Source organism: Eumetopias jubatus, unplaced genomic scaffold (assembly GCF_037043125.1).
Source record: "Eumetopias jubatus isolate StellerSeaLion01/CBP00866 unplaced genomic scaffold, mEumJub1_p1.0 scaffold_15, whole genome shotgun sequence".
NCBI classification, from domain to species: domain Eukaryota; kingdom Metazoa; phylum Chordata; class Mammalia; order Carnivora; family Otariidae; genus Eumetopias; species Eumetopias jubatus.
This window is the reverse complement of record NW_028274821.1, coordinates 63,435,947-63,458,430: the sequence shown is the minus strand read 5'-3', so window position 1 is coordinate 63,458,430 and position 22,484 is coordinate 63,435,947. Positions and strand designations below refer to the sequence as shown.

Here is a 22,484-nt window from a genome sequence, read left to right as displayed (position 1 = left end):
GGGAAAAAATGTATATGCTTTGCTACTGGGTTATCCTTTGCAGCAATTAGGCAATTCATTTGGCATTTGTTTGATTGTATAATTTAATGACAATATAAACAGCATAGTTTTGTTATTTTTTTCTTTAAAAAGACTAAAGCAAAAATGATTTAAAGCTAACAAAAACTACTGTGACATCAGTTTGACATTCAAAGTTTGTTTCTTAGCAAAATGGCCAAAGATATTTTGACTTGATACAGAGTATATAATATAAAGACTTTTAGACCTAAAAATCTTCAAACATTATTCGAATTTAGCAAAACATAAGCAAAATTTTAATATCAAAGTGCTAAACAGTACTGCCTTAAAAGTCACTGCAAATGAATCATAAAATAACTGCATGGGAAGTAACATTTATTGTACAAATGGTTAATAAAAAGACACATTATAAATATATATATGTAACCTGCTATATTTATATATATATTTGTTTATTTAATTTCTAATTGGTGTATCCAAGTCACTGTGAACACCCCATTTAAGTACTCTGTAACTCAGCTTCCAGGAGCTGGTGGTCTTGCAATAAATACAGGCAAAGCTGTTACAATATAACGTGCATACAAATGTTTATACAAATAAGGACACTATGCAACAAATTATCTCATAGTAATATGGCATCGACAGTATAAACATACAAAAGGGAGTACGAACACGGAATGTTGAAACGCAACCCACTAATCCGGTCTAGTAGTTACATTCATACTATTATTTTTTAAATAAGACTCGCTTGCTCTCCAAAATTGTCTTTGTAACCAGTAACAAAAATTAAATTATATATATTTTAAAAATCGTATTACCTCTGGTGTTTACCCTGTATGATCAGTTCCTATTTATTTGTATGTTCTTATTTAGGGATCAAACACGTGAGACTCACTGAATGCTCCCGGGGCTTCCGAGTGAATGTGCCAGTCAGTTGCTATTAACTGAAGCAAGTTTAGGGAACTCGGTCTGGGTTGATAGAACACAACCAAAACAGCTGTATGCAATCCATTTTATGATCTGAGCCCCCTTCGGGACAGCTGGAAAGTCAGGGCAGAGATCTGGATCCATTAAGAATGACCTAAAATCTTAGATGGACCATACCTCAGAGGGGTTCTACAGGGCAGGTGGACAAAGCCTCTGCTAGGAAAATTAACATGTGTCATTTGCCAAAATGACTGCCTCTCTTTTATTTCCATATAAAATAAAGGAGAGTTAATAAACAAGACAGTAAGACAGCACTTTAAAAATTGCACTTGTATATGGAAGCGAACAACCATTATCATTTTGCTATGTCTGATTTATAGGTAATCCCCATCTTTCACCATTTGTTAAAATAAAATAAAGGAAGAGAGAAATTAAGAAGAGAGAATTTCTGCCTTGTTTGCACCACATACATACCCTTGATACAGGAAGTGTATTCTAAAGATCAACCTTAAGACACATCCTACCCTGGCAAACAACCCTTGGCTGTTCTTGTTTTTAAATACAAAGACACTATAATTGTATTCCCCAGAAAGAGTTTTAAAACAGTTATATTATCCTTTTTTTTTTTTTTTCCTGCTGGGATAGCATCGTCCAAAAGTGCTTTGTTAGCAATTTCTTAGAAAACCCTCATGAACTATACCCTCCCCTCCCACACCAACCCCAAAGCCTAAATATAAAACACAACCCCAACACAATACTCTGCAAGTTTTCTGGCTTTAGGTTGTAAGGAAAAGTGCCAGAAAGAAAAAAAAAAAGTCTTTTCTACAGGAGCTGCTTTTTCTCTTAAGGAAGGACAGAAAATGGTAGGTGTCCAGACCCATTCCTCTGCTGCTTAGCAAGTAGGTGCTGGCCACTGAGGTGGCTCCCTGCTCCGGCTGCTCCCGTTCAGAAAGGCAGGGTGTCCAGGAAGAGCTTGTCGATGATGGAAGGTGGAGACACCAAGTCTTCCAGCTTCAGGTAGAAGATGCGCTGGAGGCCCAGGGTGCAGATCTTGCGCAGTTCTACCAGCGCACCCAGGACTTTGGGCTCACTGGGCTCCAAAGCCTGTCCCTTACTCTGGTGGTCTTTCAAGCTGCTTGTGATCTTGTTGCATAGCTCCTCCACTCTCTTTGGTTCTTTTAACCCATGTCGTTCTGCAGAGGGATAGAAAAGGGCAAGTTCAGGAAGTGGTTACATCTTAAGAGACTTTGTTTTTTTCTGTTCTTGCTTTTGTCTCTCTCTTTTTTTTAAAGTAGGCTCCATGCCCAACATGGGGCTTGAACTCATGACCCTGAGATCAAGAGTTGGATGCTCTACCGACTGAGCCAACCAGGCACCCCCATCATTTTTTTTTTTTTTTTTTTAGATTTTATTTATTTGAGAGAGAGAGAGAGGGAGGGAGGGAGAATGAGTGGGGGTGGGGAGGGGCAGAGAGAGAGAGAGAGAGAGACAGAAGCAGACTCCCCGCTGAGCAGGGAGCCGTATGTGGGCCTCGATCCCAGGACCCTGAAATCACGACCTGAGCCGAAGGCAGATACTCAGCGGACCGAGCCAGCCAGGTGTCCCTGGACACCCCCATCTTAAGAGACTTTGCATCCTGAATTGAGGCCTGTGTCTTCTTCCACCAGTTGGGATAGCATTTTACAATCCAAGCGCCTCCCTCTTAGAGGTAACTCATGGCCTTTGGTATCAAACAGCACCAGGGTTTGAATCCCAGTCCTGCCATTTCCTCGCTGTGTGCCCCTGAGTTAGCCTCTTAATGTCTGGGCCCCAGTTTCCTTATAAGATGAAGGTAATGATTATCCCTAATTTAGGGTTTCTAGAAGGACCAACTTAGGTGAAGCACACCGTTCCTGGCCCACAGTCACACTGAATGAATGACAGAGTGGTAACTATTTTGCAGACATCATCCTGCAAAAGCCCTGTCAGGAAGCAACTCTTCTTCAGAGTGACAAAGAAACACATCCAGGCAAAGGAATGAGTGTTCCCATCTTAACAGGTGGGGAAGGGGGGTGGCCTGTAAGTTCCATTTGCTAATGCAAGGGCTGCCCCACGAGACCCAGCATAAAGCATATTTCTTGTGTTTTCATGCTAACCAGCACTGAGAAGAATCCAGCTTTTCTTTTCCTTGTTTTTGGCCTCCCTTGAAACACCTATTGACCTACACCTGGCGCTCTGTACAAAATACACACGTCTTCCTACGGTGGAGATGGAAAAGTCAAAGAGAAAGGAAGAGGCCCAGTGTAGCCAGACATGAACACCTGTATCTCGTATTTTATAAAACAATATATAAAGGGATCCCCATGTTAAATATTATGATCTCCTATTTTATTTTAAGGTTAAGTGATTTTCCCAAAGTCCCAAAGACCGTGTCCTCCTGCCCCAGAGCAATGTTGCTTCTCTATTCAGAAAGGAGCCTCACGTCCAGCACAAATCACTTTGCTCTCCCTCAGCATTTAGATACCAAAGCCTCTTTCCTGAGAGAGGGCTTGGCCCTACTTATCTCAGTCAGGGTTTTTTATCTCTAAGTATATCTACATATAAAACAATAATTCTTATGGGATGGAAGACATCCTTCCAAAGGGAAATCAAGCGACAGCGTCTAATTTTTCCAGCGTTTATTTTTTCAGTTGGAGGTATGTATTTTTTTTATTTTTTTAAATTCTGGTATAATTAACGTATAGCATTATATTCGTTTCAGGTGTACAAAAGTGTTCAGTGATTCAACAATCCTAGACATTACTCAGTGCTCATCAAGATAAGTATACTCCTAATCCTCAGTTGGGGATATTTTTGTTAGGCAAGTTATTTCCTTAAGACAAAAACAACAAAAAAAATCAGTTAGCAAAATGAAGCAAGACCCAGACATTTCTTTCTTCTCTTGACCTAAATCAAAGGAGGCCCAAGGACCAGGAGCTCTGCACTCTTCCCTAGGTTGGCTAGTTGTGTATGACTTGGATGAGTTCCTCCCTCTTTAAGGCTTATCTTGAAAGGAGGAGGCTGGACTTAATGACCTCTCAGGTCCCTTCCAGCTCTGATGTGTTATAATCACATTAAACTACAACCATGAAAATTGCCAGCAGCATCTCCGAGGTTGGATTGTACCTTGCGGGCGTCTCATCTCGGTGCACCATCATATAGAGCAGAGGGCACTGGTTGTGCAGCCAGACAGAGCTGACCTGGGTTCCTGTTCTGGTTACTTACTGGCCATGGGACCTCATCTCTTTGAGGTTCCGTGTCCTTCTAGGAAAATGGGGATTACAGGGTGGTAGATATACAAGTCTTTATTGTATTCTTCTTCGTTCCTTTCTGTGTGTCTCTTTTTTAAAGACTTTATTTTATTTTATTTAAAAGAGTGTGCATGTGCATATGCACGTAGGCACGTCAGAGTGGGGTTGGGGGGGAGGTTGGCGGGGGAGGGGGAGACGGGGAGAGAGAATCTTAAGCAGGCTCCATGCCCAGCGCAGAGTCTGACGTGGGGGCTCGATCTCACAACCCTGAGATCATAACCCAAGCTGAAATCAAGAATCAGACACTTAACCAACTAAGCCACTCAGGACCCCCAAGATTTTATTTTTTAAGTAATCTGTATACTCAATGTAGGGCTCAAGCTCACAACCCTGAGATCAAGAGTTGCATACTCCACAGACTGAGCAAGTCAGGTACCCCGTTTTCTGTGTATCCTAAATATTACACAATAAATTGAAAGAAAAAGCACAATTACAATAAAACCTACTTCCACGGGTTATTGTCAGGCTCAACTAAGATGATGCTACATGAAGGCCTTCTGCCAACTGCAGTGTGCTACACCCATGGTACAGTACCCACAACAGTGCTTGCCGCATGGCAAATGGTTGGCAACTGCAGGGTCAAACAAAAGGCAGCAAAGTGCCCCACTTCTCAAGCTTTGCAGTGCATGATTTTGCTTTTCCCAGGAAACTATTAGCTAATCAGCCCAGGTGCAAACCTGTCCTCTATGTTTATCTCTACTGCATACATAGTCCCTTTGTTTAGTCTCAAAAGACGTACCCAGGAGTGAACTTCAAGAGAAATTCTGCCTGCAACAGTGTTCTTCCTAAAGTTTTACCCACCCCCCCCCAAAAAAACACAAAAAAGCAGACTGCAAGTTTGGCAGTGAACTTCAAGAGCTGTAAAATGTTCATAGGCTCTGACCAAGTAATCCAACTCTTGGGAATTTATCTGAAGGCAAAATTCAGCAGAAGACTAAAACTGTATGCATGAAGACATTTGGGGTAGCAGTATCTATTTAAAAAATGGGAAAAAGATAACGGGTGGAAGAATAGGGAAACTGCTAAATGGTATATGCACATAATGGAAGATTCTGCAGACATCAGAAAGGACAAATAGGAAGGCTATGAAGCAACATGGAAAAAAATATATAATATCACATTAAAGAAAGAACAGAATATAAAATAGTATCTAAGCTGTGATGACAGCCATGCAAAATTTATTTCTGCTTATAGAGAAGGGTCAAAGGAAACAGAAAAGTGAGACTATTTATGAGATTGTCAGCTAACTCTTTTCCTTTCTTTTAAAATTTCCAAGTTAGCAGTATTTGTATATTAACCTGTTAACATAGCACAATCTGGGATTTGGTCTCTCTAGCAGCTGTAACATGATCAAATAGTCATCTTGTCTGATAGTAAATTCTATTAATACCGAGCTATATCAAATTAGGTTCACAACCTGGGGAGAGATGCTTTTCCTGAAATAAAATACCAATCCATTGATTTAAACTTTGCCTTCCTTTCAGTGCCCCATGTCTTGCATTATATTCAAGATCCCATATTCGTCTTCAGGATAAAGAAATGGAGCAAGGGGTTGGCTGGGTTTGGGGAGAGGCTTGATTATGGAACCTTATAACTAGACTTTCTCATGGCCAAACTCACAGAAGGTGCCTCAGAGTTTTCCCTGCTCTCCAACCAGTTGTGACTGCTCAATAACTATGGCAACCATTATTTATTCAGTGAATTCAAGTGGAGATCGATCCCTCCCTGCCAGCTGGATCAACCCTAGGCCTGGAATTCCTTGAGGAATTCAGAGACACTCCTGTTAGAGGCCAAAGGCACCTTCTTTGTTGTTTCGAACAGCTACTGGATTTGTGGTTTCTTTACTTTTTCAAAAGGGCTGAGGTAAAATTCAGTCTCCATGCAAATTTCTGCCAGCAGTCATGGAGATTTCCAAATCACCGGGGAGTCACTAAGTGGCGGGGGACCTTCCCAGTAATCTGAAATTCCTTAAAACCCCAATCATTGACGTTTTAGTTTAAGGGACCTCCTTTCTTTTTGGTGCCTGGTAAACATGGCTGCAGTGCTGACAGACAGAGACTTCATCAAATCTGGGGGAAATCGGACATTTGGATTTCCCCCTTCCTAGAGAATCACACACAGATTTTCGTGTAAGATCTTTGTCCACCATCAAACAAAACAAGCTCTTCCGGCATTTCTTGCTCTTTGATCTACATCATTTTTATCCAATACTTCCGATTCTGAGCTCAGCTTTCTGCATCCAAAACTTTAAGACGCATGTTCTAGAAACGGTTAAGTAACGCATTTATGTGTCATGATCGTAATACGTACGAGTTGGAAAGGATCTGAGTGATTTAGTTCACACTCCCACCCAAGACAAAACTCCCTACCGAGATGTCACAAAGACAGTGCCCGGCACCAGCTAGATAATAACAATATACTTAGTAGCACTTTATATTATACTCTTTTACTTACATTATTTTATCACACCCTCTCAACATCCTTGTGAATCAGGCAGGACAAAGATGATCTTTATTTAATAGATAAGAAAGCTTGGGCTCAGAGAGTTAAGTGACTTGCCCACAGTCAAATTTAGCAAATGGCTTATTTATTTTGCTCCAAGTCCAGACGTGTTTCTATTATACCAAGATGCCTTGAACAACATATTAGAATGTTCTTCATCCTGAGATGAATTCAGCCTCCCTGTAACTCCTTCCTACTTTCTGTGTACCTGATTAACTAATTGGTTAATTACTTCTTTCAACAAATACGTACTGAGCGCCTATTCTGTGCCTAGCAATGGTATAGCCATTGGGGTAGAGCAGTGAACAAAACAGACAGACAACAGATCATATTCCTGACCCGTGTGGTGTTGGTATCTAAAGAAACTGCTGGATTCCTATACAATTTTAGCTACCTGTGCTGAGAGAGGAAGGGAGGCAGGTGGGAGGAGGAGAGAGAGGCGGGAGGGAGGGGGAAAGGGAAGGAATAGGAGAGAGGAAAGAGGGGGAGAGAGGGAGGGAGAGATTGAGTGAAATAATATAGCTATTAAGGTCTGTGCTCATGGTTTTCCCTTTTCACCTCGTTAAGATCTATTCATCCTGTATGCAGATCAAATTTTTCTTCAAGGGAACTTTCCTTTGTGCTCCCAGTTTAGATCATGTTCTCCTATAGGCATTCTATTTTTTCCCTTTGAAGGATATAGCAGGGTGAAATCAGATGTTTACCTGACTCTTGCCTGCCTCCTCCATTAAATGTAAGCTCCATGGGGGCATGGGCTGTGTTTGCCCACCATTATACCTGCAGCACCAAGCTTACTACATAGGAGACACCAATAACTATCTGTTCGATGAACATGTACATGGAGGAACAATGACCTGTAAAATATGATTAAAAGAATACTGAACATGTAGGCTGCTCAGAATAAACACACAAGTTGGAAATTAAGGAGCAGCACACAATGGTAAAGAACTTCACAAACTCTAAAACCTACCACATCAGAAGCTTTGGAGCCAGATTCCTGGATATCAAACCTAGCTCTGCCACTTATGAGCCCGCTGACCTTGGGTCTGTTTCCATGTTTGTAAAATAGGGCTGATAAGGGTACCTGCCTCTTGGGTTGTGGTGAGAATTAAATGAATTAATACATGTGAAGTATTTGGGACAATGCCAGCATATAGTTAAGTACCTAAAAAATATTAGCAAGAATCCTCTATGTCTAAAACTCAACTCATTAACATCTTATTCAAATCAGCCACTTCTCTGAGTTTGCCTATGAAGGATTTCACCACCCTCCCCATCGCTCTCATAACCATGTCTAATGATTCCACCCCCGTGACCATCATAGTTAATCCACCGCAAGAACTTTGATTATTATCTCTGTGATGTTCCTTGCATCGAGCTCCTCCTCTCATTCTCACTGCCTCTGGGCTAGGTCTTCAGTAACTATTACCTAGATTGTTTCCATAGCTCTTGGCTGGTCCCTCTGCTTCCCATCTCTGCTGTAATCCATCCCAGGTCCTTCCAAATCTACTTACTATAAACAACATTAAACAAAAGAGCACATGTAAAGCCTTGGCGTGGTGCCTGGCATGGGGTATTTTAAAACGGTAGCTATTGTTAATTTCATGGAATCCTAATCACCATTAGCTTTCATTGTCCCTTGCTACTCAAGTGTGGTCCCTGCACCAGCAGCATCAACATTACCTGGCAGCTTGCTAGAAATGCAGAATCTCGGGCCCTGCCCTGGACCTGCCTCATCAGAACGTGCAGTTTAACAAGACGCTTAGTGAGTTCATGCACACGAAAGCTGGGGAAGCTCTGCTCTAGCCAATCCTGGTCCCTACGAGATGCCTGAGCCAGTCTGCGCCCAGCATTCATCCAGTCTCCATAAACCTAACTCCCCGATGCCACTTGTCCCAGTATCAAAGTTTTTCTTACATTGAGCTGAATTTTTACAGTTCCCCGTTCTGTCTCTTGGGCACACACAAGAAACAAATCCTCTTCCTCGTGGCAAGCAGCAGGGGATGAGAACATGGTGATGGTAGCCATCAGGAGACCCAATAATGACAAGCAATTCCTTCTCCTTCCGAGCAGGCCTAAGGGCACAGGCCAACACGGAGACAACAGTAATATGGCTGCAGCCAAAGAGGAAAGCTAACACTAACCAACAACGAGGACCTTCCTGCTCTGCTCTGAGCTCCACTTCTTGGGGAAGTCATCTCACTGCTACTTCTCATTGCATATGTAACAGCCTTTACTGCAGGGCGGTCATGCTGATCAGGAAGCCACAAGCTGGTCAGCAGTCTGTGCTGAGGCTGTAGTGTAGTGCTTCCCAGTCTGTCTGTCTTTGGTTTACTAGAGTATGTGTCTGTCTCCCCAAGGAGACCACAAACTCTTTGAGGATGAGTGATTGTGTGCCTGGCGCATAGCAGATGCTCAATAAATATCACTGAATTAATCTGAATTGAAATATGGTAGTCCTCAGGAATTCAGATTATTTTCTAATAACAAAGTGGGAGGCTAAAAATAATTAATTTTCCTAATTTGGGGAGACTTTCTGAAGTTCACAGTTAACCCATTCATTTAACCAGTATTTGTCACGTGCCAAGACATTTTTAAATGCCAAAGTAATTATAAAGATGAATAAGACTCTTCCTGCCCTTCAAGAAACCCACAATCTAGTTAGAGAAGAAGAGACACAAATAAATTATTTAATATAATGTGTATGTGCAATTGTAGGGATGCAGGAAATTATATGGATTCTCAAGAGCAGAGCTAGCTCTTCCTGGGAGTAAGAAAATAACATTTAAGATAATAATAATGAAGGTTTGTCTAATATTTTTTTCTCTTCAAAGTACACATTAGCTCATTTAATCTTTATAGGAAACCTACAAGCAGACACGATCATCTTTGTGAAAAATGAGAAAACTGAGATTCAGAGAGTGTAAGGAAAAAAAGAGAGCGAGAGTACATAAGAAATTAGCCCAAGACCGCACAGCTAGGAAGTAGCAGAGTGAAGACTTGAACTCAGATCTCCAATCTCCAAATCCCAAGACAATCCCTACCTCTTTTAAAAAAATGATATTGCCCTGCCAAGTTTTACACTTAGTTTTCTTTGCAATGCAGCTGATGGCTATACGGGATATAAAAACAGGGTAACCAGGTAACCATTTAGAATGAGCAGGGAGCTCTGGGAAGACAGGTGGTGGAGGGTATGGCAGGATCAGCCACCCGCCTGGCCCTTCTCTGTCATTGTTCATTACTTTCTGCCCCTGGTTCAGCCTTCCTTCTTGTTCCTCAATCTTAGAATTCATGTTCCAACAAGACCAGGAAAAAGACTACAGGCATAAGAGAAAGGAGTCATTTTCTCACTTGACAGAAGACCTGAGAGGGAAAAGAAAGCCGTGGAGAACATTCTTTTAGTGTAGTGATGCCAAATGGCATTTGGGCACTCAAGATTCCCTCCGCCATCTGGTCTAAAATGGCCTTTCCGATCTTAGTTCCCTTTTCACTGCACGGGAAAGGCATTTTACTTTGAGGCTAGATCATCATACCAGGCCATAAGATAAATACCACATCGAACCAATCTTTTCCCTGAAAATCCTTTAAATTTCCCCAAAGTGCAGCTCTCGCCACCGGAAGCAGAGAGCCTAGGACCCACTGTGGACATGAGGTCTCTGTCTCATGCTCACTCCAGGGCAGACACTCTTCAAGTAGGATAGCCTGCACTCTTGATTCTTCTTTCTATCCAGATTATATGTGGGATTTAACATATGTGTAATGGAACACCGCGGTACTTGCTTTTCCCCAAAGGAGCAGGCAGGACCTGCTGTTTCCCTTGATCTGGATTGTCCTTCCTCTGCATCTTCCCATGGATACACGCTACCTCCTTGGGAAGCCATTCATGACCAGCACCTCCACCTTTCTCTGCCTGAAAAAAGTGAGCAGTAATCTGGACTTTCCCTGCACCAAATCTATTGCTTCTAAGGACCTGGACACTAACCGCCACACAACGAGTTCATCGCATCCTAATCACATATGACTTCCTAGAAGGCTATACCCTTTCTGACAGTAGAATTGATGCATGGCTTATCTTTGCATCCTGAGAGACTGACACCAGGCCTGGCATATAGTAGGCCCTCAATATTTATTTAAACAAATGGATACTTATAAAACGGTAATTCCACACTAACTTTCTGTTTGGGGGTCTTATGTATGAAACATAATGAACTGTTACCAGACCTCACCTCACCGGTATCCCATCAGAAGCAAAGCATTTCTGTTGCTCCCTCGTCAGGGATGGGGCACCGGTGAAAGGAGATTTGGGGACTTAAAAACATTTGACAACCACAACTGTGCGGAATGAGAGCGATCTGAAAGAAACCATTTCCTGCCCCACCTCACCACCTAGTTTTTCACAAGGAGGCCTAGAAACAGGTGGAAGAAGCAGAAGAAAAGAAGTAGAAAATAAAAGCCATGTGAGTGCCAACTTCTAATACTGCCCAGATTCTTCCTAATTTTCCTGGAAAAGAGATTTCCTTTTCATGAGTTCTTCCTTGTGGTTTAGGAGCAGACAATTTTGGGATGAGTTTTCTGATGCCAGCAGCCCAGCTGATCACAGCCCCACCATCAGTGGAGTTTACTCCGAAGTCAGGATTTCCTGGGAGCCCATATTCAAATGGAAATGAGTATCTGCAACAACGCACATTGCTGTTTCCCAGACATCACCTTTTCTGCCATTTCCTGATGCTTTCAGACATTTCAACCCCCCCTCCCAATGAGCAAATCACAAAGTACTGCAAGGTGCAGAAATGAGAGAAGAAGAGCTTATTCCTCCTTGTGGGTATTAACCACAGCACCTAGGACAGCCCTGCCCAGGCCTGCAGGACCGAGGGCGGGGACTGGGACTACCCCACAAAGGACGGGGGGACGGGGTTGGGGGACTGGGGGGCTGTGCCCGAGCGCTGGGCGAGTGCAGCTTCATTTCTTCAATAATACCAGTGTCCTCCTTTGAGCCTCTCAAGCATCCAAGGAGATATTCACCAAACATAACATCTCCTAAAGCCACCATCAGCTTCCTCATGCCACCGAGTTTGATTCTGTACTCCCTAGGGCTTTCAAGGGGGAGGGGCAGGCATGTGCCTACTTTGAGGGGGTCCCTGTCACCACCATTCCAGGACGGAATGTAGGTGGATCGAGTGCCTCTTCCAAATCCAGTTTGGCCACATCACAAACCTACTTTCCCATAATCCTTACTGCTGCCTCATAGAATAGGTGTTGTTATCCCCATTTTACAGATGGGGAAACTGCAGTCCAGAGAAATGAAATGCATTACTGAGTACACACACTTATTAAATACAGGGCCCCAGATTACAACTTGGGGGTGCTGGATTCCATAGTCCACGCTGCTTCTGCTAGGCCAAACTGCCTCCTCCCTGAGCAAATCTCCACATAAAGGGCAGTGAGCCGGGCAGCAGTAGCTGCAGGACACATGGCAGGCTAGAGGCAGAGGTGGGACTGGCACCACCTTCTCCTAATTCCTTCTCGGTGTTCTCTGCACTGAGCTGCCCAATGTCTCCAGGTGGGGACTGTCCGGCCCTCACGTGTCCTGGGCTCATCGTCATCTATTAATTTCTACTTAGTGAGTAAAACAAACACACAAAGATGTAAGCCTCATTGGCTTTCCTCTTAAACCACAGCTCCTTTAGCTGCTCTGGCCTTTTTCCTCTTATTGGTGCTCAAAACCAGCTGTCGGGGTAGCTCTTTCTAAAATGAAAGCCTGGCTCTGATGCTCCCCTGGTCGACACTTCCCACGGATCCTCACTCCTCTCCGAATGAACTCGGACCTCCTCACTGATGTGTGAAAGGCTCTTCATGCCTCGCCCCACTCTTCCCTGCCAGGCCAGTCTCACTTCCCAGCACTCTATTTTTTTTTTTTTTTTTTTTACTCATTTCCTTCCTGAAACTTATGACAGCCATGTAGTCAATGGGTTTAGCAAATTTTTATGTATCCCTAGAATTCTCAGTCCTTCCATTTTAGCCTGGAGATATCCCGTGCTTTTATCAAGGACCATCCATGCTTTTAACATGTTACCTCTTTTGAGAAGCACACCCCCACCTTTGTACCCACTCCCACGCCCCACCATGGCACAGCACCCTGTCTCACACACATTCGTGTGCATGTTCTGGCTCCTCCAGGGATGTGTGCTATCGTCTCTGAAAACCCACTGATGTGAGCAGAGTGCTGAGATCAGTGAGCACTTATTGATTCACTGGACTCAACACTCATTTCCATAGGGATGTGGCAACGTGCTGGTTTTATTTATGGCAAGCCAAGGCTGGCTCTAAGTGGCAGTCATTTCCCCAATTTTCTGGTGTGTGTATGTGTGTGTTGTGTGTGTGTAGGTGTGTGACAGCCAAAGCCAGAATCCACCTTTAACACAGGAAAGGAGAGGAAGGGGGACATGGTCACTCCAGTGGCCAGGGTGGTGCTTACCTGTGATCATGCTCAGTGCTGACAGGCATGCTAAGGCTTGGATATCAAGGTTCAGGCTCTGCAAACTTAAGGAAAAGTCTTTAATGGAGTCGAGCCACTCCCCAAATCCACGAAGGCACTGAAGTCGATGCAGGACAAGTCCATTGCAGAACACAAACTTATCTTCAGCAGTGTTCGACCTACAAGACAAAGTCATAGGGGTGGGAAATAGAGACACATCAAATGGGTGTGTTCAGTCTGTCCAACATCAGAACACAAAGGCACCTAAACAGCCATGGGACAGTGTTCAGAGCCCAGCCTGGTGCTATGGAACCTTCCTAGATACTCCTGATGGACAAGACTGTGCTCCTGGGATCACCCACCACCGCCACCTGTCTGCGCTGTCTGGGTGAGCGGCAGCCCTGGGGAGCTGGGTTGTGGGGGGAGCCCCTGCTCTCTTATTACTCAAATCAGGTGCTGTCCCGCCAGGGATGGGACGCAGAGTAACAGGCACTCTGGGAGGATGGAAGTGAAGGCCCAGGCACCGCCTCTTTCTGTAGTGAACGCGAGCTTGTTCCCTTCAGGGCTCCTTGGCCAGGACTTCTCCCTTTTATTCTTAAATGTCAAAAACTGATAAGACCCGAGACTAGACACTACAATTCCACTGTGCAGACTCTAAGAACACCAAGTCCTTGCAACTGCCAGAAGTCAATCACAGAAATAAAAAGGGATGCAAAATCAAAGTAGGCGTTGTTTTAGGCCTCCTTCTGTACTTTTAGCAGTGGGGCTGCAGAGGGCTATTTCTAAACCTGCCTGATAGTTTACATCATGTCCATCATCATCTTGTTCCTCTCTCATGAAAAGTGCCCTGGAACACCAAGACGTCACCACTTAGCTGTGGGGCCTGGGAGACTCCTTTCATCTCTCCTTTTCCTTCTCTATAAAACAGGAATTCTGATTACTACGTCCCAAGATTGTTGTGGGAATTCAATAAAGGATCTGAAAGCCCATGCACAGGGCCTGGTACATAAGAGGAGCTCAATGAGTGTCAGGCGTAACTAATTCTGAATTCTCTATGGTCCTTACTTGAATCCTACCTTTCCTTTAATTTTCCAGTCTTTTGCTACATACTTCTCTCTTTCAGCTCATTGCGCTAACAAGTTAATATCTCTTGATTTGGGCTTCTTGGATGAATAGCTTTATTCATTCATTCACTTAGCAATTATGTCCTTAGCACCAGGTATGTGCCATCCCTGGAAACAGGCACTGGAGAAAACTTGGTGAGAGTGCATATGTGGCACCTGCCTGCATACAGCTCATCCCTTACTTAATCCTTTGCTGCCTGCCTAATAGAGGACAGTCCCATTGCTGGCTTGGCTTCTGTGCACACCAGACTGGCTGTAATTATGCTAAAGACTGACTCCCTAGATGTAACTCCACCTCTGTCTCTCCTACAGATCCTGCCACAGAGGCACACACAGGAAAGAATGGTTCAGGCTTAGAGTTTAAAACCTGGACCTCAGGCCACTGGCATCAGAATCATGGGAGCATGAGTTAAAAATGCAGATTTCTGGACTTCTTCCCAAAGTAGCTCCAAACCAAAATAGCTGAGAATGAGGCACGGGAATCTGCTCTTCAAACAAGAGTTTCTGGTAACACCGTAGGAAGAGCTTAGAGAGAAGCTTGGATCCCAGGTTCCAGCTTTTTGGAAAATCACTGCCTCTCTGTCTTTGGTGTCACTGAGTAGGAGACATTGGACCAGATCTCTTGATCCAGAAGCTATTCTCTTGGAGTAAACATTGGGGGTTGAGAAGCTGTGGGAACTCTTTAGAGCCCCATCTGGCGTACTAGAACAGTCACTCGTTAAATAGAAACCCATGAGGTAAATGCAATGTTCAAAACAAATACTCGCCTACCAGGAAATACCTTATGCACCATGAGAGAATCTTCCTAGAATCATAGAATGTTAGAACTGCCCTGGGCTTCAGAGATCAACAGATCTAACCTCCTCGTTTCACAAAGCAAAGTGAATTTCAGGGGAGGCTAGTGACCAGCTCAGGGTCTTACAGCAAGTCCATGTTGCAACTGAGACTAGAACCCGGGAGTCCTGGCTCTCAGGCTAGTGCTCTCACCCATGGCCCAGTTTCACTCACGCCTGACCATACTTCCTATTTCCTTCCTGAGCAAACTTTTCATCGATGACTCCGTTACAAACACAGCAGGTTTCCAACTTCTTCAAAGCAAGGGGAGAACTTAAAAAAAAAAAAAAGATAAAATCATCATAATTACCTGATGGAAAGTCTGAGAACAAACAGCTCCAAAAAGGCTGATTCTATAAGTAATGTCTGATCTTCTTTGGGGAGATCAGTAAATCCAGGAATCTTTTCTGCCCAGCTTCTGGACACATCAATGGAGGCTGTCAGGAGATTGTAGAACTGTTGCACGTGCTCAGCATCAGTTCCTGCAGCAGCCTGTTCGGCGGGACAGTACTAGAAGGCAAACCACAGAGAGCCACGTTAGCTCAGTTCCATGGGGACAGCAGCACCATTTGCAAATAGGCTTTTCCAAGACTGTCAGTGCCTAAATCCTCATTTTTAGGTCCCACGGTTATAAAACCTTTTTTTTTTTTGCATCTGATTTTCACAATGTAAACAGCAAATTTTGCCACCTCTTAACAGACAAAAGAAATCTGAAGTCCCATTAGTGCAGTAGTTTTCAATCCTGGTGCAAGACTGAAATCAAGTTTAAAAAAAACACCATGTCTAGCTCATCCGCACAGAGATTCAAGTTTAACTGGTCTGGTGTGGGGGACTGGTCATCAGGAATTTCAAAGGCTCCCCAGGTGATTCCAAAGAGCAGCCATTGTTGAGAAGAACCATTAGCCCAGAGGTTTGTGTCCAAGTAGGCCTCCAGGGTCTACTGATTCTGCTAAAGCACAGCTGTCTCTAAGATGCTAATTAAGCCACAGTTCTCAAAGTGTAGTCCCCAGACCAGCAGCACCTGGGAATGTGCCGGAAATGAACATCTTGGGCCCCACCCCAGACCTACGGAAGCAGAAACTCTGAGGGTAGGAGAGACTGTTTTATGGAGATCTCCAGCTGATTCTCATGCACACTGGAGTCTGGGAACCACAGAATTAACCAATAGGAGAAGAGAATGAGTTTTGCTTGCCACAGGTGGATTTCTGTGAGGTAAAACAAACCAGGCTGGGGAGGGGGGTGGTGTTTCCTTAGCAGGGCCCAGGCAGTCATGTGCCATCAGACTCAGGACTTGTGGCAACTTAAATTCATGAAAATTAAATAAAATATAAAGCCCAGTTTCTCAGCCACACTGGCCATATTTCAAGTGCTCCAAAGCCATGTGTGGTGTAGAACATTTCCATCACTGCAGAATATTCTATTGGACGGCGCTGATCTAAAGATCCCAGGAGAAGAAAGGTACAAGTAGGAATACAGTCCTTGTCCAGCTTTTGGATATTCTGGTAGAGTCAGGGTTTTGCTTGAGTCACTGGAGGAAAAAGTCTTTCCTGCTTTTGGCAGGAAGATTGATACAGCAAGATAATAATCAAGGGACAACCAACAATACAGAGACTTAAGAGATCTGCAAAAATACTCATGTACATATGTGCCCTAACGCAGCCTTGGGTGCGTTTGTGGCTTTCTCTCAGTTCCTCCTGGGGTATGGATTTTAATCTGTATTTTACAGATGAGAAAAACGAGGCTCAGGGGGACTCAGGGAGGCTAAGAGACTTTCCCAAGTGGTCACAAGCAACAGTGGTCCAGCCAACACTTAAACATGGCCCTGTGACTTCCACTCCTACACTTCCTGGCTGGTTTTTTTTTTTTTTAAGATTTTATTTATTTATTTTTCATAGAGAGAGAGAGCATAAGCTGGGGGAATGGCAGGAAGAGGGAGAAGCAGGCTCTCTGCTGAGCAAGGAGCCCGATGTGGGACTTATCCTAGGACTCTGGGATCATGACCTGAGCTGAAGGCAGCCGCTTAACCGACTGAGCCACCCAGGCACCCACTTCCTGGCTGTTAATATGTCTGATGTTCCTAGCTGGTAGCCTGTGGCATAGTTTTAAAAAGCATTTTGCTTTGCTCTAATTGGAGGTCTCCGCGTGTGTATTTGGTCCCATGTTTTGTCAGCAGCACAGTGACTGGCACATAATTGACCCCCAGTAAGTTGTTGAATATTGTTCAGTGAAAGAAGAGGTGTGGGGGGGCGGTGCATAGGTTTGTCACAATGCCCTAACCTGGCTGGTGGAGGAACAGCCAGCAAGCACCAGGTGCTGACTGAGGAACTACTTAGATGGGAGGAAATGAGGCACTTGTCTTAACTGGGTCTCTTTTTTTTCCCTGTGTGCTTTCCCAAGAGGCATCATGAAATAGCAAGACACCATCAGACAAGGGGCCCAGCTGCTTTAATCCTAGATTTGTCCAGGGCCCGATTCTGTGAAAGAATGTAGCTCTGCCTGTAGATACCTGGGATAAATTACTTCGTTTTTCTAAGCCTCAGTTTTCTCCTCTGCAAAATGGGGATAATACCCTCCCCAAGATTCTGTTGTAAGGATTATATGTGATGATATACTTGAAGGGCCCGACATAAGGAAGATATCTAGCAAATGACGACAGCGATGATACTGATAACGATTATGATCCTTGGAACTAACACTGGCCCTCCACTTCCATATTTATAAAATGGGGAAAGGGGCTGAACCTGAAGGTTTCTAATTCTCAGCCCTGACTTTCTAGAATCCTATAACATCAGGTCCAGTTCAGAGTCCTGGCTCCTCTTTCTCAATAATCCCACCCAGGGCTTGGAGTCTATGAAGCCCTGGATGTTTCTGTGCTGTGATTGGACTTCTTGGGAGCAAAGTCCGGGAGTAGGAAGCAGTCCTCCTTCCCACAGATAGTCAAGGATGGTGGCACGATCCTGATGTCACGACACGTCCCCCCACCTCCTTTTAGCACATAGACTACTAACTGGAAGAGAGTGGAAAAAGAGATTTTATTTAACTGTTTTTTTTTTTTCTTTCCACTTTCTCTTCTTCTATGAATCTAATTCCATATACTCTCCAAGGACAGGAGGAAAATGAGAGCAGAACCCCCTTTAGAAAGCTGACAGCACTACATGTGAAACTCCCGAGTGGTATCTGGAGTGGAGTAAAGAAGGTTGGACAGGCAGCAGGTCATGGGGTCCTGCTCCAGGCTCTGGCATTGACTTGCTGTGCAGCCCTAGCCAAGTTACTTAACTTATCTGGAGAAAGAAATGACCAGGCTACCTTATTTTTAAGATCCCTTCTGGCTCTTTGCATTCAGCTATCTTTCTGTTACTGATTTCTAGTTTAGTTGCATTGTGATTTGATGGCAGACATTATCTGTTTCCTCTTCTTTTAATTTTGTTAAGGTGTGTTTTATGGCCCAGATTATCAACTATCCTGGCGAATGTTCCATATGGTGGCTCTTGCATTCGATGATTTTAAATGTTGCTAATCATACCAGGTATGATGTTACTGCCTAGAATTTGACACTGATTCAGCATTATTTTGCCTTAAAATAGTGTGTTAAATGGAGAGAAAAAGACCAAAGGTTGTAAACTTTTCCCTGGGAATGGGACCTAATAGCCCCTTCCTGCATTGACCTCCCTGAAACCATGGCTCACAACTCAATAATCTCTCTGCTTTCAATATCTGCTCAGAATCCTCCAGAGGGCTTAGCTTCCACCCAGCATCCTCTGCAGGCCTCCGTCCCTGCTGGGTTCACATTTCATTCATCCTGCACACAGGGAGATGTAGACCCTGCCTACCCAGCATGTGCCATTGTCTCTGATGGAGTCCAGCAAGGAGAAAAGCCAGCGGGCCTGGCATGCCAGACTCCAGCCAGACCCTCTGGGCTTCACCTGCAGTGTTTCTGGTCCACGTTCCAGAATTCTGGGGCCAAACTGGATTCAGCCTGAATTCAGGTGACTGGTGGGTCAGCACCCAATGGTAGGGGAAAAGACAAACCAAACATCCCCTCTACTGAACATAAGATTTAAAGAAACAGAACAAAACATTTTGGATCCTTTCTCACCTGTCCTAGCAGTTTTTATCAAATCTCACCAAGGAATACTGGATCTGGGGTTAGAAGAATCAGATCTCCATTTTCTGCTTCTGGGCTCCCCTATATCACTCTGCCTCTGGGCTAGGCAAGTTTGGGGTTCACCAGAGAAAATCTGGAAATATTTGTTTATCAATCATTCCCATCGAATTTAGGCCAAATAGAGAAAGACTTTAAAAAATGAATCTTTTTTTCCTGTTTAGGCTTTTTATTCCAGCCTATGTGAATAATCAATCCATCCAAAATATGGCTGTACCTCTAGTCAAAGGCACAGTATTACATTTACTAACCATATAGAAGAGGCTACAGATAATGTCCGAAGGAAGTTTCTCTGAATAACCTAGAATGAGAATCTAGAGCTGAAAATATCAACAGAAGTTACTTAAACGAGTCTCCATTTTGCATATGGCAACACTAGGGCTGTGCAGGTCGACTTCATCAACAACCCTAAAGACCTAAAATAAATTGTTTGAATGGGAATTAAATGAGACCCTCCATGAATGCCAGCCCTGGGACATTAACAGTGTGATGTTTTCAGAGCAGAATGGAATCTGATATTTACTCCATCTCATTGCCAGTCCAAACTGAATATGTAAAATGTCCTAAGAACATTTTATCTCCCCTCAGAATGTTACTTTTCCCTGGGTCTTTCTATTTCTTTATACATTTTAGATGTGATCATTATATGAGCCAGACTATGTAGATATATTCCTAGGTTCTTACACTTTAAAAGGTGACACTTAAAAAAAAAAAAAAGGCAACAAATGTGTTCTCCCCAGCGCTCCCAGCCATTTTTCTTTTCTAACCGCCTCCCCTGCTAAAAAACAAAACAAACAAAACAAACAAAAAAAACTGTCTTCTCCTCCCACTAATGACGTCACAACAGTGATACCTTTGCTTACTTTCTCTCTCCTTCATGCCCTGTCAGCTGCACGCAGGAGGGCAGTGTCCACTGTGTCCACTCTTCAACAATATGTCCACTGCTACAGAACAGTGCTTGACACCCAGTAGCCATTCGATAAGTATTTGTTAAACGACTTGGTTACTTTCTGAAAATTTATGTCTATCCTCATTCCTTCTCAGTCTCAAAAAAAATCTGGGAAACAGGAGATTTGAGGTAAAATTGGATTGTTTTTATTAAACTGTATTGGTGGTTCTCAAACCTTAGTACAGCAACAAGTCACCCAAGGCACTTGTTAAAATGCAGATTCCTGTCTGCCTCCTCCCCCTCTCCCAGTTCTGATTCAGTAGGTCTGGGTGTGGCCCAGGAATCTGAATTTTTAAGCAAACACCTTGGGTCTTCCTGGGCACCACACCACCCACAGTGGAATTATAGCAGGGGTAATGGACAGAGGGACAGAGAATGACAGGGCTGGGAGAGATCATCGAAGTGCATTTAGTCCAATCTCCTCACCATTCAGACAAGGGAGCTGAGGCCCCCTGTGCACAGGAGCTGGCCTGAAATCATCTAGTGCATTGGTGGCAATTTGAGAGGGTCTTCTGAGTAGCTTCATGCATCCATTCTCTTTGCAGAGTCTTTATACTGTTTACTTTGTAGTCTAACATGTGTTCGCCGCCTTGTTTCTCAGGCTATCTCGTTAACATATTTAAATGACATTTGCTGGTGCCTGGTTTTATCCGAGCAGCATCTCTTCTGTTTGGACTCTGTTACTACCCTAAGTGACACCAATTACCAAGAAGCATCCCAGTTTCCTGAAAAAATACTTGAAATGACCAACTAATGAGGACATTAAGTATATTTTCTCATTAGTAATTATGTAGGCTCTGAAGCCAAGCCTGGTATCTATATATACTTGTATTGCTAAATTAAAAGCAACTGTGAGGCAGAGAATAGCTACATTTCGAGGAGAAACAAATCAAACGTGACATGTTTTGACTGCACTGATATACAATGATCTGAGCTCACTTTTGAAGGGGAGAAGTTTGGCCCAAAGGAGAAGTGAAGGTCCCAGAGCCAGGAACACTTCCCAGGGTGAGGAGCCTCTCTTTCTGGCCTCCAACACATGCATGCATTCCCTCTGTGACTTGGAACGCAACTCCTCCACCTCACTTTCCCACAAATGAGGAAAACCACTCACTCACGACCTTAGAGGCACACATGCCGGAACAAGGTTAGAACATACCTATCTGGCAAACATTATCTCAGTTCTCGATTTGCCCGATTCATGGGGAAAACTGGCATTGTCAACAAATTGTCTTGGTCAAATCAACTGTCTGACTCAAATCCCACAGGGCAAATTCTTATTTAAAATGTAATAAATTATGGACACATACTAGAATGGTAACATTTGTTACCACTGAAGAGTGGGATTAGTTAGGAATCAAGGAAGAGGAGACTTTCATTTTTCACTTTGTCTTCTTCTAAATGGTCTGCCTTTTAAAGAAAACCAATGGGTATATATTACTGTTTTATAATTTTAAAAACCTAATAAAGCTTCTATTAAAAAAAAACTAGTAAATTTGCATTACAGAGACGTGGCAGTATGGTGAAATAGGAACTTAATACCTTGAGTGATGAGATTCAGATCTAGCACTAGCTCTTGCCCCTGACCTTAGGCAAGACACTTAAGTCCTGGAAGCCTCTGTTTACTCCTCTGAAAATATGGCGGTTGGATTAGATGATCTCAAAGTCACCTCCGTTCTATGCAAATGTATAGAAGGAGAAGGTATTATGAAAACTGAGTTTCAATGAATGACCTTTGTAAATAAAGGATGGAAACCATAAATTATAGCACATAAAGCTGTGGCTTAAGTGAAACTATGTAAGAATATATGTGATGGTGCCTAGCTCAAAGTAGGCACCCAATAAATTCATTTTGCTTCATTCATTTTATGGTAATGCTTTTTAGAGAACAAAGCAAGTTCAATCTTGTTAAGTAACTAGTTACTTAACATATTCACATACACACACATACACATATATATCTAAAGTCGTATAAATATAAGATTATTTGCATTTAGGAATAATGAGGTAAACCCCAGAATCGTAAAATCTTAAGAGTTGGAGGGAATTCAATATTCAAAATAACTTCTCTGCTTGTGAGAAATCCTGTTATGTGTTCTCCTTAGTTATTTCGTGTGTCGATGAACTCATGCTTCCACAGCAGCTCCTGTAGCTAAGAGAGCTCATC

General features: G+C 43.4%; 1 protein-coding gene across 1 annotated transcript in view; it reads right to left on the bottom strand.

The window, feature by feature from the left end:
- Window positions 1-387: 387 nt before the first annotated feature.
- NR4A3 (nuclear receptor subfamily 4 group A member 3) overlaps window positions 388-22,484 on the bottom strand; it is a 32,201-nt gene continuing 10,104 nt past the window's right edge. Inside the window, exons 5-7 of the mRNA XM_028108747.2 lie at window positions 15,520-15,719; window positions 13,252-13,430; window positions 388-2,138 (exon numbers count right to left, since the gene is read on the bottom strand). Of these exons, the coding sequence (XP_027964548.1) occupies window positions 1,891-2,138; window positions 13,252-13,430; window positions 15,520-15,719 (627 nt within the window). The 3' untranslated portion in view covers window positions 388-1,890. The remainder of the gene's footprint in view (window positions 2,139-13,251; window positions 13,431-15,519; window positions 15,720-22,484) is intronic.